Genomic DNA, 15,071 nt, shown 5'->3' on the forward strand with positions numbered 1-15,071 from the left:
AGGCCTGGCAACCCACATGGCCCTATAAGGAGGAGGGGTGGACCAGAGGGGAAACTCCATCCACCAGGTCCTCCTCTGGTCTGCCCTCCAGGCCAACCCAGGCAGCTGGCAATTGGTGGGCTGGCCAAATTCCACCCAAATCAGGAGGCCAGCAGCTGCCACCATGCAACCCCACACCACAGCCTCAGCTAAGGAGTGAAAAACCTCCTTCCCAACCTCAGTCCTCTACCTACAAAACAGCCCCAGGTAAGTCCAGGGTCATGCTTTTCTAAAAAGGGAAGTGCTGGGACTCAGTCCTGCCTGAATGCTGCGTTTTCTCACTCTTAGAATCATAGAACGTTAGAGTTGGAAGGGACCTTGCAGGTCATCTAGTCCAACCCCCTACTCAAATCTCACTTATCACAGATAGATGCTTTTTGTGATTGCCGAGTGTGGATGGAAAGGCTCAGAGGCATCCTCCTCCATTATTAATTCATGTCCTCCAGGACTCAGCTGTAGCACTTTAAACTGGGCTGCAAATGTTTCTTTCAAGCAAAACTCAACGCAGAGGAGACAATGCATCAGACAATACAAGCCTTATCCATGTTCCGAGGGAGTGACCTGAAGGCCAGGATTTGGCTGTCTCATTTATCTCTGTTTCTTTCCACCAGAGCATACATACAGGTCTACTTTACAAATCAAAATCACCAAATTTCACGAAAAGTCACAATACGATTCACACCAGAGAGTGTGGAAATATAAGAAATTAAGGTTGTTTAAACCCCATTTCATGTTTCTAATCGATGATTAAACCTATTAAATAACTTATTCTGATTACTTACAGTTGTTAGTGAATGCACCTGTTGTCATTAATTAGTGCTACGAAGGTGCCAGAGAAACAAACACAAGATGTGGCTGAAGGCGAGAGGGGGAAAGGGTATATCGATCACGTGCCAGTTCAAACCAGTAATGCCACAAAGTACTCTTAGAAATGGGACTTAACGGTCCTACGGGGCTCTGTTCAGATGGTAACGTATAGTTCAGATGTGAGCCTCGGAGCTGATTTTGAGATGACCCCTGCTGAGCTCATGTGTGGGGACCCCAGGCTTCTGCCCCGAAGTCTGGCCCTGATGGTACCACGGGTTCAGACAGGCTGCTGCCTCCTCTAAGTTAACGTTTTTGGACTTAGGTGCCCATGTCATTATTTGGCTGATGCTGGATGTGAAACAGAAGTATGCCCACATCCAGTTACGTGTTATCATGAGAACTGCAGGAATCACATGTAACCAGGAACACCAGTGCTTTCAGGTTTAGGTGGGCAGCCGTGTCAGTCTGAAGCAGCAGAATAAAGTCTGAGTCCAGTGGCACCTTTCAGACCAACAAAGTTTTATTCTGGATATAAGCTTTTGTGTGCATGCACACTTCTTCAGATACATACAGTGTTTTCATTTCACAGACAGCATCCCCCCTGGGACTGCAGGTGTGCCTAAACCTGTGGATGTTTGCAAGGAGGAGGCTGCTGCATGTATGAATTGGCTCAGAAATGGCCAAAGAAAATTAACATCCTGCTGATTATTTTCAGTGAAAAATTACATTTCCAAGGGTCATGTCCCACTGCTCCGTGGCATGTTTATACAACCACCATAATGTCATCCAGTGGCTTTCGTTTCAAGTCGGGCACTGTGGCATCTTTACTGGGGTACCCAACAGGCAACAGCAGAAGTAGCTTTTCATTCACTGGGCGCTGGAGCAACACTCTCAGGCGCGGGCCACAGTTCAGTGGTGTCGAAGTCACTGTCACCAGACCCACATTCTGGAAAAACAAAGACAATAAGCTGACAATCAACACCATGGAATGGGGTCCTCCCCAATTTACGTATGATGTAATTTTGTCTATGGAAGTAAAATTTGATGGTAAATTGTGCATAATTGTTCCTGGGTTCCTTACTTTACGTTAAGGCGGAAATGCAGTCATCCATTCGCCTGCTCTCATGATAAAGTCATAACTCAGAATCTACACATTTATTTATTTATTTTATCTTCGATTTCTACCCCGCTCCAACCCCGAAGGGTCTCTGAGCGGCTTACAAGTTCCAAATCTATCCCTAGCTAAGGCCACATGTCTACAGGGGTTGGGGCTGCCTACCGGCACCCAGGTGGCAGGGCTCGCTGTTTTTCTTGGTTGTTCTTCCCGGGCGGTCTTTCGGGTGTCAGTGCTTGGTTCCTGGTGTGGTCGTCCGGTCCGGTGGCTTCTTCTTTCTTTCTTTCGGCGGGCTCGTCTGGTATTCAATATGCCAGATGTAGTTGTACCCTCAAGCCACATGAGAACCAGTGTGATCTAACCAGGGGTCATTTCGTAGAAAAAGAGCTGCAGGAGCTCATTAGCATATCTAATAGGCGATTAGCAAAATAGCTCATTAGCCTATGCCATGCCCCCTGACATCACCGGGAGTGGTGTCAGAAGGGGAAGCGGGGGGGCATCTTCAAAAGCCTCTCCTTCCCTTCCCCAGCTGGCCTGCCAAGGCGGGCTGGGGGGGGGAAGCAAAGAGAGAAGGGGTTTAAAGTTTAAACCCCTTCTCTCTAGAGTCATCTTTCCATTATATTCTATGGGGTCCTGGAATACAGGGGAAAGATCGCGCTGTCACTGTGGCGCGACTCCAAAGAGAAGGGGTTTAAACTTTAAACCCCTTCTCTCTTCGTTCCCCCCAGCCCACCTTGGCAGGCCGGCTGGGGAAGGGAAGGGGAGGCTTTTGAAGATGCCTCCCCCCCTTTTTTGCTTCCTCAGCTGGCCTGCTTCTGGAGCCCCCCCCCCGCCCTCTCCTGGCTCGCGAGCCAGGAAGGACCAGGGAGAGAGCGGGGAGGCATTTAAATGCCTCCCCATGCCTTCCTTGGCTCCTAGAGGGGCCCCCCACGCTCCCCGCAGACCGAAACTCTGGAATTTAAACCCCTTCTCTGTGGAGTCGCACCGCATCTTTCCATTATATTCTATGGCCCCACAGAATATAATGGAAACATCGCGCCACTGCTGCGGCGCTGGCCTGCCAAGGCGGGCTGGGGGGGGGAAGCAAAGAGAGAAGGGGTTTAAAGTTTAAACCCCTTCTCTCTAGAGTCATCTTTCCATTATATTCTATGGGGTCCTGGAATACAGGGGAAAGATCGCGCTGTCACTGTGGCGCGACTCCAAAGAGAAGGGGTTTAAACTTTAAACCCCTTCTCTCTAGAGTCATCTTTCCATTATATTCTATGGGGTCCTGGAATACAGGGGAAAGATCGCGCTGTCACTGTGGCGCGACTCCACAGAGAAGGGGTTTAAATTCCAGAGTTTCGGTCTGCGGGGAGCGTGGGGGGCCCCTCTAGGAGCCAAGGAAGGCATGGGGAGGCATTTAAATGCCTCCCCATGCCTTCCTTGGCTCCTAGAGGGGCCCCCCACGCTCCCCGCAGACCGAAACTCTGGAATTTAAACCCCTTCTCTGTGGAGTCGCACCGCATCTTTCCATTATATTCTATGGCCCCACAGAATATAATGGAAACATCGCGCCACTGCTGCGGCGCAACTCTAGAAAAAAGGAACGCGGGGGTGGGGTTGTGGGGGTGGACTCCGCCCCCAAATGACCCCTGGGTATAACCATAAAAGAGCTGGGTTTTAATGCAAAGAGCCCACTTAAATTTCTCCCCACTATGACATTCACAGGGCGGCCTTGGGCATGTCAGGATCCCCACTCCTAACCTACTCCACAGGATTGTTGTAAGGGTATAATGACAATCTGATCTCCTTAGAGGAAGGATGAGCTACAAACATGACTTATAATGTGCTTAGTCCTGTAGCAAGAATGGGTGCAATTTGGAAAAAGCCAGTTCCCACCAAAACAAATAGCACAGCTAAAGGCTTAAGACTGCCATTCTAAACAGAACATGAGCCCAAGTGAATAAAGAACATGGTACTTCAGAATAAACATGTTTAGACTTGGGCTGGCAATTCCAAGTGGAACTTGTGTATGCCAGGCTCCCTCTTCATTATTCCCAATAGAGTTTAGCTGCATGTATCTTCATTCAAATTCAAAGCCTGGGTGTGCCTGTGTATAGTAGGTGTGCCTGTGTATAGCCTTTGTAACTCCATCTTTGTTACCGGCTGGTGCTTGACCTTTTAGTCGCCTTGTGTTTTGTGGGGCGACAGCACTCAGGCCCCTCACAAGAGAATATTTCTCTCTGTGTCATGCTTGTTAGCAGCCCTTATCTCCAAAGTCTGATTTGTTTCCTCTCACCACTAGACGCCAGGTAGGAGGTGGCGTGGCTCATCTCAATGTTTGGGATAGCCTGATAGATCATTTCTTGACTGGTAGCCAGCACTTAGGACATAAGATGCTTAGTTTTAGCTATGTGTCTCATCTCAGTTTCTGGCAAGCTTGGCTGTGTGTATGTACGTGAGGCCCAGCGGATGGAAGTTTAGCCTGCTATTTCTGTAAGCCTGATGCTTTATTAAAATCTCCTTGTAAGCAAACCTGGATCTTGCATATCATTTCCTTGGGATTTCTGCAAAATCTAGAGCTCCTGGCCAGAGCCCCAAACAGCCTGAGCACATACTCCACACTGCCGTAGTCCCAGAGCTCTCCCATGCCATGATCTGGGGTTTTTTGCACCAGCATGTGAGTCATATGGGGGGGGGGAATCCTCCCCCTGCCTGGCCAGTGTGGCCTGGACCATAATCGATAGCAAATTTGAAGCATGTGCTAGTTACCTTCTGGAATACTGTTGCACATGTAACTCTCCAACCTTCATCCTGGTCCAACTCATACTTTAATTGCAAGCATACCTGTAGTGCAGCGAGGAGAATGCCACAGGCAATAGAAACACTGATCTCATTGTAGTAGTGGGTTTTCTTTTTTCCATCTGGAAGCATTCCATACACCTGCTTGAAAATAAGGATCAGGTAGGGAGCTGTATCCAAGTATTCTTTGATCCAGTTTGTCCTAGAAAAGGATGGTTTTCAATCCTTGTTATTACTTATATTATTTATTTAATCTATAGCCTCAACTACAAATATTTGCATTGGCTGTAAAACAGCCTGATAATTTGATCTGGAATATACAAACAATACTTTAGCATGCATTATAATACAGATGATTTGATCTGGAATATACAAAGAATACTTTAGCATGCATTATAATACAGATGATAAATTTTTAGATCTTCAAAATGATCAAATTAATATTTATTTTTATGCATTTAGAATGTTCACTTGCATGGAATTGCTTACTAAGAGATTATATGCAGATTCATTTCCTTTCAGAGAGCCTACAGATTTATCAAGATATATGACATCCTATTCCAAGTCAAACTTCACACAAGTTTTTATCCTGAGCTTATTAAAACATTCAATGACTATCTTTAAAAGATATATGTTTGAGCAGGGAGAAGTGTTAATACCTCAGTCTTTTCAAGTCATTAACCCATCTGTCTCCCATTCTTTTCTTATAGTTTATTTCTTCCTCCTCTTCAATGATCTCTCGGATGTTATGTTTTATTTCTGGATCTTGTACTACTACAAAGGTCCATGGCTCTGTGTGAGCTCCACTGGGAGCTGTTCCTTTAATCAAATAAAAGAAACATTGATATTAAAGAAAGCGAATTCACAAAAAGATAAAGAAAATGGATCTCTAACATTAAGACCTCCAGTCTGTAAGAACTTCTAGTTGAAAGAATCCTAGATTAAATTAGTAGTACCAGTCTCAGTCATATTTAATAATAATGCATCATGATAGTACATGAAGAGTCGTATACTTCATAGTGGTGTTCACTTGTTCTACTGCCTCAGTGGATATGGCTACTTGTGGACATTGACAGAGTCATCCTGAATGACTGTGCTTACAGAAAATGTCAGTGATGCCATTTTTGGGCTATGCACAAATTATGTGACTGCTACACATGTATATTGGTTACACAGAGCAAAAACCAGAACGTGCTGTCAGACTCCTGCAGCGATCAGTTCCCAACAGCTTTCATTCAAAGAAGTAAAGTTTATTGAGACATTGAGAGTATGCAGATATCATAACTCTTAGTGTTAGAACTGGCCTAAAGCGTGTGAAGCAAGCAGATATACATTATTCCAGAGGGTTCCCTGATGGCTCGGGTCCAATCAGAGGCCAGGTAAAACCCCATCAAAGTAATGGGCAATAATTCTCAGGAGAAAAGTACACCAGACACTCAAGGTCGAAGGCTTCTGTTACATAGATAAAGAAAGGCTGGAAACACAGCAGAAACGAAAGTCAAAATTCCAGAGTCCCCCCCCCCACACCCATGGCAGCTAGTATAGCCAGAGGCCTAGCTGACACATGCATCTTAGTTCTATTTTCAGATTTTGCAAGGAATCCAACTCAAGGTGACAAAGGCGTTTTTTATGTCATGTTGATGGTGTAGGAATCACTGCAGCACAGCTCCTTTCCAAAATGGCCCAGGCCCACATGGGAGTTGCCAGTGCTGTGGCCCCTCCATGTACCTGTGTTACCCAGTTACAGCATTGCCCTGGCAGTTTATGAAAGCTCTGCCTTGCAGCAGCACCCACAATGCCAGTACAAAGTAAGAATATGCTCATAATTATCATACAGGGCTCTTTTTGTAGAAAAAGCCCAGCAGGAACTCATTAGCATAATTGGCCACACCCAACAGCAGAAACCTATTAGCATATTGGGCCACACCCCTGACAGCACAGGTCATTAGCATATGAGGCCACACTCCTGTGTTACCAGAAGTGTGGTCATCCAGCCACACCCACCTTTTGCTTCTTATTCTGTTTACCTTGTTTGTTGTCAAAACCCAGGGCTTTTTTTTTTTGTAGCAGGGACTCCTTTGCATGTTAGGCCACACACCCCTAATGTAGCCAATCCTAATGAGTTCCTGCTGTTGGGTGTGGCCTATTATGCTAATGAGTTCCTGATGGGCGTGGCCAACTTGGGAGCCAGCCGGAACTCCGTTCCTGTGCGTTCCTGCCCAAAAATAGCCCTGATTATCAAGACTGTTGGGCCTGTTGAAGGGTATTGGAAACCAGTACTGGATTATTTCATGAAGTTTGGGATCCTGTTCTTTGCCTTGCCAACTCTCCTCCTGCAAGCCTCTTACAATGACTTCAGTGGGGTCTGAGTACATTTTCAGCGAATGCTAACAAGGTGCTAGAGTGGCTGCCCAGTACTTCACTTTTCCCAGGAATCCATCCACACAGTGCAGTACCTGCTGCTTTAATAACATTGTCAATAACCTCCCTTGGAACTGGCTCATCGCTTAGAAACCTGACAGACCGTCTGCTATTGAGAAAGGCATAAAAATCCTTTGATCTTTTAACCATGTCTTCTTCTGAGAAACGCTCAGTCATGAAAGGGATGTGGGCAATGTTGTCATCCAAGCCTTGCCATTCACCACCATCATCTAGAGGGAAAAAGCAGAGAGGGAAAGGCACACACTTTGGTTAAGAGGTTTCCTTAACTACAGAGAGATGTTTGGCTCATGTCAATATAAAATGGTTTAACCCAAGGTTGTCCCACTGGAAATGAAAACCCAGAGATTTTGAACAATATTAATCATCTGTGCTGGGCACATATTAACAAAACACAATTCCTGAGAACATCTTTCCTTTATTAAGGTTTGCAGAATCTTGCCTAAGAAATCATAGCCACTAGGCCCAATTCAAGGTGTTGGTATTGACCTTTAAAGCCCTAAATACCTTACGGATCGCCTACTCCCATGTGACCCTACCTGTCCACTTCAGTCACCTTTGGAGGCCCTGCTTCAGATGCCCTCACTATCTAAGAAAGAGCCTTCTTGGTTGTGGTGCCAAAGCTTTGGAACTTCCTCTCCAGGGAGATCTGTCTGTCTCCTGCTATCTATGGCCACTTCCGCATTGTCCTTTTTGTCACCCGTTTGTCCCTATTGCTTCAGGGTTCTTTTCCCCCAAATGTGTTTTGCTCTCTTTAGTAGTCCCAGAGGGAGCAAAAAAAAAACATGTGGAAAGACCGGGGGGGGGGGGGACACCCAAAGCAATAGGGACAAATGAGTGACAATGTGGAATAGGGTTGCCAAGTCTTATTTACTCACCGGTGGGGGAGCGTCTGCTCGCTCCAGAAGCTGGCTGCGGACGTGCGCGCGTGCTTTGCGTGGGCCGCCAGAACATCACAGGAAGTGACGCACAACGTAGGGCACGTTGGGGGCGTGGCCCAGATCGTTGGGGGGAAACCATATAGTTCCCCCAGACATCTGGGCCACGCCCCCAACGTGGCCTATGTCGTGCGTCACCTCTGGTGATGCAGCTTCGGGGGAGCGGGGTTTCCCCCGGGGCCCAATTCCGCCACGGCAGAAATCGGGCCTCCAAAGCGGGGGTTTCCCCGCCCCCCACCCCCACTTAGCAGCCCTAATGTGGAATGACATTGTGGAAGACATGTGCAAGCACACAAAAGCTTATACCTTCAATTAAACTTTGTTGGCCTTAAAGGTGCCACTGGACTCAAACTATGTTCTTCTGATTTGTTTATGAGCTCTATTCAAAGTGCAGGTTTGGAATTTCAAGGTCCTAATGGGCTTGGGACCAAAGTCCTTGAAGAATCACTTTCAACTTCTTGAACACACCTGCGATCCAAGTTTAGCTGGTAGTGTGCTTTTGGGGAATCTACACTATCAGGTCGGCAGGCATTCAGGACAGGACATTTTCAGCAACTGAATCTTTCCCATCTCCCCTACCCCCAAAAGTCCCCCATAGGAAGTAATGGCCCTCCTGCTGGGCTGCCGTTTGACCACCATTCTAGGAATCAGTAGAAAGAAGTGCAGCTGTGCAAAAAGTCACCTGTTTGGGGGGGGGGTCTGAAAAATCAAACCCTTTTGTTCTGTCTACTTGAAACTAGGGGGCCTGTAGATTATATGGAGAACTATGTTCTGTGCAAATTTTTGTTCCATTATCTTTGTAAACAGCTATCCCAGATCTTCATATACTTTCCCCATTAAAAATAATGGTCCTGAACTCCAGAATCACATGAATTTATACCCCAAAAGAAACAGTCATGGTAAAAATCCCCCACCCCCAAAGCCTCAATCTGAAATTATAACCATTTTTTCAGAGCACACACAGAGTACCTTTGCTGTCTTCTCTCTCGACATTCTCATGTTGTTTAAAAATACTTATTATGGAGGGCCTTTGACACTGAATTAGCTTTGCATTTCTTCTTTCACTGAGATTCTGGAGTGCAATACTGTTTGCTAATTTTGTTAACACTGTTTCATTGAGCTGCTTTTTATTTGACTTGCACAGGGTTGTTTTAACATATTTGATTTAAGTTGCACTTTTACCAACCATTTTAGTGGTGTTGCATTCATTTAGCCCGTCATGAATATTCTTTTAGAATAGAAGGATGGTTAAAAATATCTGAAATAAATAAATACTTGCAACAAATAGTGCTTGAGAGTTGTGAGCATTAACTAGAATTTCAGATTTTAAAAGTATGTATATTTGCAGTCCAGTACTTTGGAACCCCACTGGTATAACTCTGTTTAGGATTGCACTGTTAATGAGTTTTAGTTTGGTTCAATCCAGTTTTGGTAGGAAGGTTGGAATTCTGACCTTGTATTCTTATAAAATCAATTAAAGTGGCCTGGCTTAGTAAACACTCTTACAGATACCAGTGGGGGAAAAAATCAATAAACTATGCCAGCTAGAGATAACCTCCTTAATGTTTAAGCTATTTAGAGATATAAAAGAAACCAATTAACAAAAGGATTTGTGCATATGGTGCAAAATTAATACCAGAAGCTGCATTAAACAACTGGAAAACTGGAATTATATCTGATCTGTTCTGGCACAAATGAGAGAATGTACAAATCTCAGATTGACAGTTTCTGCTTTACATAGTTATTAAAGGTCTGATGGAATTTTGTTGGAAGTGAAGGACTGGTTGCTGTTCCATCTCAGCCTCCAGACTACATGGCAAGAGAGTCAAATAGCTAGATAGTCAGATTAAGCTTCCTTCCTGTGTTTACTCTTCTGCCACTGTCCCTTTGAAGTACACAGACACATTTCAGGGAAATTGCTTCTCCTTCCTTCCGTTCATTCTCTCCCACAACACACTTCTCCTTGCACACACCAAGAGGGAGAACATGCTGAGGAATGTCAGACAGACGATATAATCCGGAAGAGGAACGGCTCCCAAATGGTTTCTGGTCTGTCAATTCAGACAGAACCGTTTTAGAACCGGTTCCCTACCGGAATATATTTGTAATTTCACACACAAACACTTCTGTCCAATTTAGGAAATGGGGCTGAAGCGTTTTACCTGTCAACCGCTTCCAAGTAGTCTTCAGTTTCCTCTCCCAGTTCCGATGCACTTTCCCCCGCCGTTTTTCGCCCACGCAGGCAATCTCTGGCTTTGTTTTTTTTTTTTAAAAACGTTCGCTTTAGAGCACTATAGTGCTATAACGGTATAACGGTATAATGTTATAACACAACAGCATTATATCAACCCCATTGGAATGCCTGGAGTGTTGTGTTATAGCACTACAGCGCTATAGCGCTCTAAAGCATTTTTTTTTTTTAAAGCCAGAGATAGCCTGTGCGGGCAAAAAACGGTGGGGGAAAAGCGGTGCAGTCTGAAATGGCAAACCACTTCAGATCCAGCTCTTTACCGGAAGGGGAAATCCATGTGTGAAATGGCAGCCCTTTACCGGTTTACTCCACGATGGCTCAAAAACGGCTTCAAAACGGGTTAAAAAGGGTAATGTGAAATTCCTTGCTGTTTCCATCTTGGCACCATGATGCAGATGGCCCTCTCACCATCTGCCTCCATCCTTAGTAAATTAGATTAGAATACTATCCTATTTCTACCCTTTCCTATCTAGAATAGATAAATAGACTTTTATTACTCTGAAGAAGTGGCTCTGTGTAACTTTGTAACTAAGCTTGGATACCTGGTGCAAAGATCCTTCTGCATGTGTAGCTTTAATGCACTCCGCTAAACTGGACTAACTATACCAGCTCTCCCAACAAGTTTTACATTTAAATTTACTGGCCAATATCTAACAGAGATTTATATATTCTCATCTGATCTGTTCTGAAACAATGAGAAACAAACGTTTTTAAACTTATTGGATCATCAGTGTGTTCAAACTGACAAACCAGTGTTGCATTGCAGCCATCGCCACCATAGCTTTGTGTGGATGATGAAAGAAGCAAAGCCAGCCTTCCTCAGCAAAGGTAGGGACATTTCCCCAGATATGCAGAAAGAAACATTAATTTGTAAATTAAGCACAAGAAAAAATGTTCTGGGTGTTCTGAAGAGTACTGAATATGCTTCAGAAGAGACAACACTCAGAGCCACGGAGTCATGGGGCCCAGTATAGGCCTGTGGTTGTACCCAAGAGAGAGGAATTACAAGAGGGCAGCATGATCCCAGTGATTCTGAGCCATAGCAAGTGGGGGGGGTATGTTGTGTGTGGGGGGTTTTTTTTTTGCAGGAATCACCCTCCTCCTTTTTCTTCATGCAGAGAAACTGTACAAGCCTGAAGTATGCTTGAACAAGAATAGGGTTTTCAACTCTGGCTTGAGAAGCTGACAGAGTTTGTGGAGGGGAGGGAGCTCAGGAAGGAAGTGATGTCAGATCCTATGTCACATGCTGTGATGCTGTAAAGTACTGGGTTCGATACATCAGGACTCGGACCACGACATAGGAGAAGATGCGTTCATTGGTACTTCACACATGGAACTAAAAGTAACGGCCGGGTGGCCAACTTTATACATTTGGTGACCCTTAGTTCTATTGATGGGTTTGAACTTCCCGCCAATGTCCCAATTGGCTCCTTACTGGAAGTTCAGGAGCCTAGTCCCTATTGTCTTTGGGATCAAAGTTTTGCTGCCTCTGGCTGGCGCCTGACAGTAGTCTGAGGACATAACAGATGCCATGACTAAATGAAAGATCATCTCTTCCATTTCCTGTGAGGTCAGTTCTTCCCACCGAAATTCAAATTCTAAATTTCTGACTTCACATCACTTTTTCTCCCACCTTACACCACTTTTTTCTCCTACCTTACACCACTTGTAGGCTTCTGTATGCACATGTTCTGTATGTCATACTAAAAAAAACCCTCCCCAAACCCCACCATCTCCAGGCTCCACCCCCAAAATCTCCAGGTATTTCCCAGCCTGGAGTTGGAAGTCCTATCAGGAGTGTTTACAGCAGCTCTGCTGCAGCTTTTCAGAGGGGCACAGGAAGATGCTCAGGGAAAGGGAAGGTGGGGAAAATCTGCTTCTATGAATCCCTTCCATGTATGAAACCTTGGATCCAACCCAATGTATTCCAGCTAATGAGACCCTCTATTTTGCTTGTGGCACAAACAAATAAATGGAACAAAGACTTCAGATCTTTGACTCTCTGTAAAAGGCAAAGTGGATGTGCACTTAGCCCTGATTAGGATCATGGCCACGTGAGGAACACAGAAGGATTTAACCCTTCTACCCCTTCTACCCCTAATCCAAACCAGGCCTCCTGTGCTGTTACTAGCATTTTAAAAGGGAAACACTAATGACAGGGTAAGGAGCACACTTCAACAAGTGAAACAGTGGAGGAGGCTGGAGGGTTCAACTTCTCATCCTTCCCCAGATGACCCTGACCCAGCCTGGGGTGTGTATGCATGTAGTTTGACTTTTACAGATGGATGGAGAGCAAAGATCTTTGTCATCTCCAGGGGTCATTTCATTGAAGAAGAGGTGCAGGAGCTCATTAGCACAACTCATTAGCATAACTTATTTGCATATGCCACACCCCATGACATCACTGGAAGTGTGTCAGAAGGCAACACCCACTGCTCAGGCGCCACTGGACTATTTTGGATTGCTAGCTACGGGGGGGGGGGGTTCCCACACAGATCTGCCCTCGCAGAGGAGTGAGATTGTTTTGGATTGCTATCTATCTGTTTTGGATTGCTACCTATGGGGGGGCTCTGCAACTTACCTGGCTGTTTCTTGCTCCTCGTGGCCCAGGGCTGCTGGGAGCAGGGGGCGGGGCTTGTTGCATGTGTCCGCCCCCTGGGCTCTCTACTGCCGGAGCTCCGCTCCTGTGCGCTCCTGCAGAAAATGACCCCTGGTCATCTCTACAGGTGCTCTCAGTGTGTTCCATTCTTTATTCCAGAACTAAAGAAATAACATTTTCTGTTGCTGGTAATGATGTTGAAGTTGTGATAATCCTAATGCAATGATTACAAAATGCCTTGAGCCATTGCTGTGCAGGGTCCAATGTACCCTACCATTGGGGTCTGCAGAGTGCCAGGAAAAGCCACTTTCTCGTACTGGACAGTATGGTAGCATATGTGTTGTCACCTTCTTCCGGCAGTGATGAGATTTTGGAAGCTCTGTGCCGCTACCCTTCTGGTGAGGTTTCTAGTCCTGTTTGTCTCTTCATTGATGCAAGTGCACAGACCATCCCCATTGCACACAGCAGGCAGATCCCTGCCCTAGGCTTGTATGTTTTTCATCATGGGCATCGTGGGTGGTTTTGATACAGCCTTTTGGTCCAGTTTTAGTAATAGCGTGGTATTTGAAGATTGCATTTTGTATATCCTGAAGTTTTGCCACCTTATATGTCGTAGAGGCAGGCTACACACTTCAAAAACAATTAAACCAATAAAAAGAGAAAACATTCTAAGTGGGATAGAAACAAGAGAACCAAACTGATTTGCAGTGGTGACTTTCAGTACACTAAAATGGTACATTCTCAGCGCTTTCCACTTATCAAACTATTGACTTGATGATGACTCTAAGGAATGTCAGTTTTAAGTGCAGGTAAAATAACAACAACGGCTTTGTAGCAGTCTAAACCTTTCCCTCTCTGCAATCTAACCCCATTATGTGACTGGGGAATGCACCCAAGCAGTTCAATGGACAAAAAAGCAATGGACTGCTGGGTCAGAGGTATGTTATTTTCTAGGTGTATAATGTACCTGCCTCCTTCCTCGCCCTCAATTAGGTGAGCCTTGCTGGCCAAGCAGGTCTGAAAGTGACTCTTCTAACACACTGGCTTGGCCAATACCCTTATGTTAAGAAAGTAGCTTTCAGGCATGCCCCCCTCCCCACTCCTTGCCTCTCCTCTCAAACTTTGGTCTTTTCCACACTTGGATCTCATCCCTGGTTTTATCTGAGTTCAACTTGTGACAATATATCTTGCATTTATCCCTGGTTATAACAGCATCCATTTATACTGGGACAACAGGGGTCATTTCATAGAAAAAGAGCTGCAGGAGCTCATTAGCATAACTTATTAGCATGTGCCATACCCCCTGACATCACCGGAAGTGTGCACCAGCCCTTCTGACAGGCAGAAGCACCTGGGATCCATTCTTCCCCCCCCCTTCCCTTCGTCTCCAAGTCAGGCGAAGGAAAAGGGGAGGGGGAGGATCTCAGGCGCTTCTGCCTGACAGAGGTGCTGGCGTGCCCACAGCCAGCCTGGGTGAATTATAGAATCATAGACTCATAGAGTGGGAAGGGACCTCCAGGGTCATCTAGTCCAACCCCCTGCACAATGCAGGAAATTCACCAATACCCCCCCACACACCCCAGTGACCCCTGTTCCACGCCCAGAATATGATTAAAAAAAAAAAAAAACCTCCAGGATCACTGGGGGCCAAACTGGCCTGGAGAAAAATTGCTTCCTGGCCCCAAAGTGGCGATCAGCATTTCTCTGGGTGTGCAAGAAAGGGCCACAAGAACTAAGCACTGATGCAACCCTTCCTGCTCTACCTCTCGTGATTTGCCTAAGTTCACACAATCAGCATTATGATCCTTTTAAAGTTGAAAGCATGATATAAATGCAAAGGACTATTTGTAAGATTATCTGTAAGACACAAGACCAAGATGCATCTCACTTCTGGCAATCACTTGGAGAGACCCTATCACTCAGCTTCCACACAAACCCCACACTGGAATAAGAACATAATATCAGGCCATAGCACATTGCAATAAAGCCCCTACAACTGTATACAGAAATACTGAGCTTCCCTACCATTTGCCACAACTAGCCCACCACACAACCAGGATCAAGACTCCTAAGTGGACCAACAGACAGGCATACACTCGT

General features: G+C 45.5%; 1 protein-coding gene across 1 annotated transcript in view; it reads right to left on the reverse strand.

Moving 5' to 3' along the window:
- Positions 1 to 1,385: 1,385 nt before the first annotated feature.
- Positions 1,386 to 15,071, reverse strand: part of IYD (iodotyrosine deiodinase) — a 19,446-nt gene continuing 5,760 nt past the window's right edge. Inside the window, exons 2-5 of the mRNA XM_015410151.1 lie at positions 7,201 to 7,395; positions 5,404 to 5,563; positions 4,790 to 4,946; positions 1,386 to 1,792 (exon numbers count right to left, since the gene is read on the reverse strand). Of these exons, the coding sequence (XP_015265637.1) occupies positions 1,610 to 1,792; positions 4,790 to 4,946; positions 5,404 to 5,563; positions 7,201 to 7,395 (695 nt within the window). The 3' untranslated portion in view covers positions 1,386 to 1,609. The remainder of the gene's footprint in view (positions 1,793 to 4,789; positions 4,947 to 5,403; positions 5,564 to 7,200; positions 7,396 to 15,071) is intronic.

The sequence above is a fragment of the Gekko japonicus genome, unplaced genomic scaffold (genome assembly GCF_001447785.1).
Source record: "Gekko japonicus isolate JY-2015 unplaced genomic scaffold, Gekko_japonicus_V1.1 scaffold646, whole genome shotgun sequence".
Lineage (NCBI taxonomy): Eukaryota > Metazoa > Chordata > Lepidosauria > Squamata > Gekkonidae > Gekko > Gekko japonicus.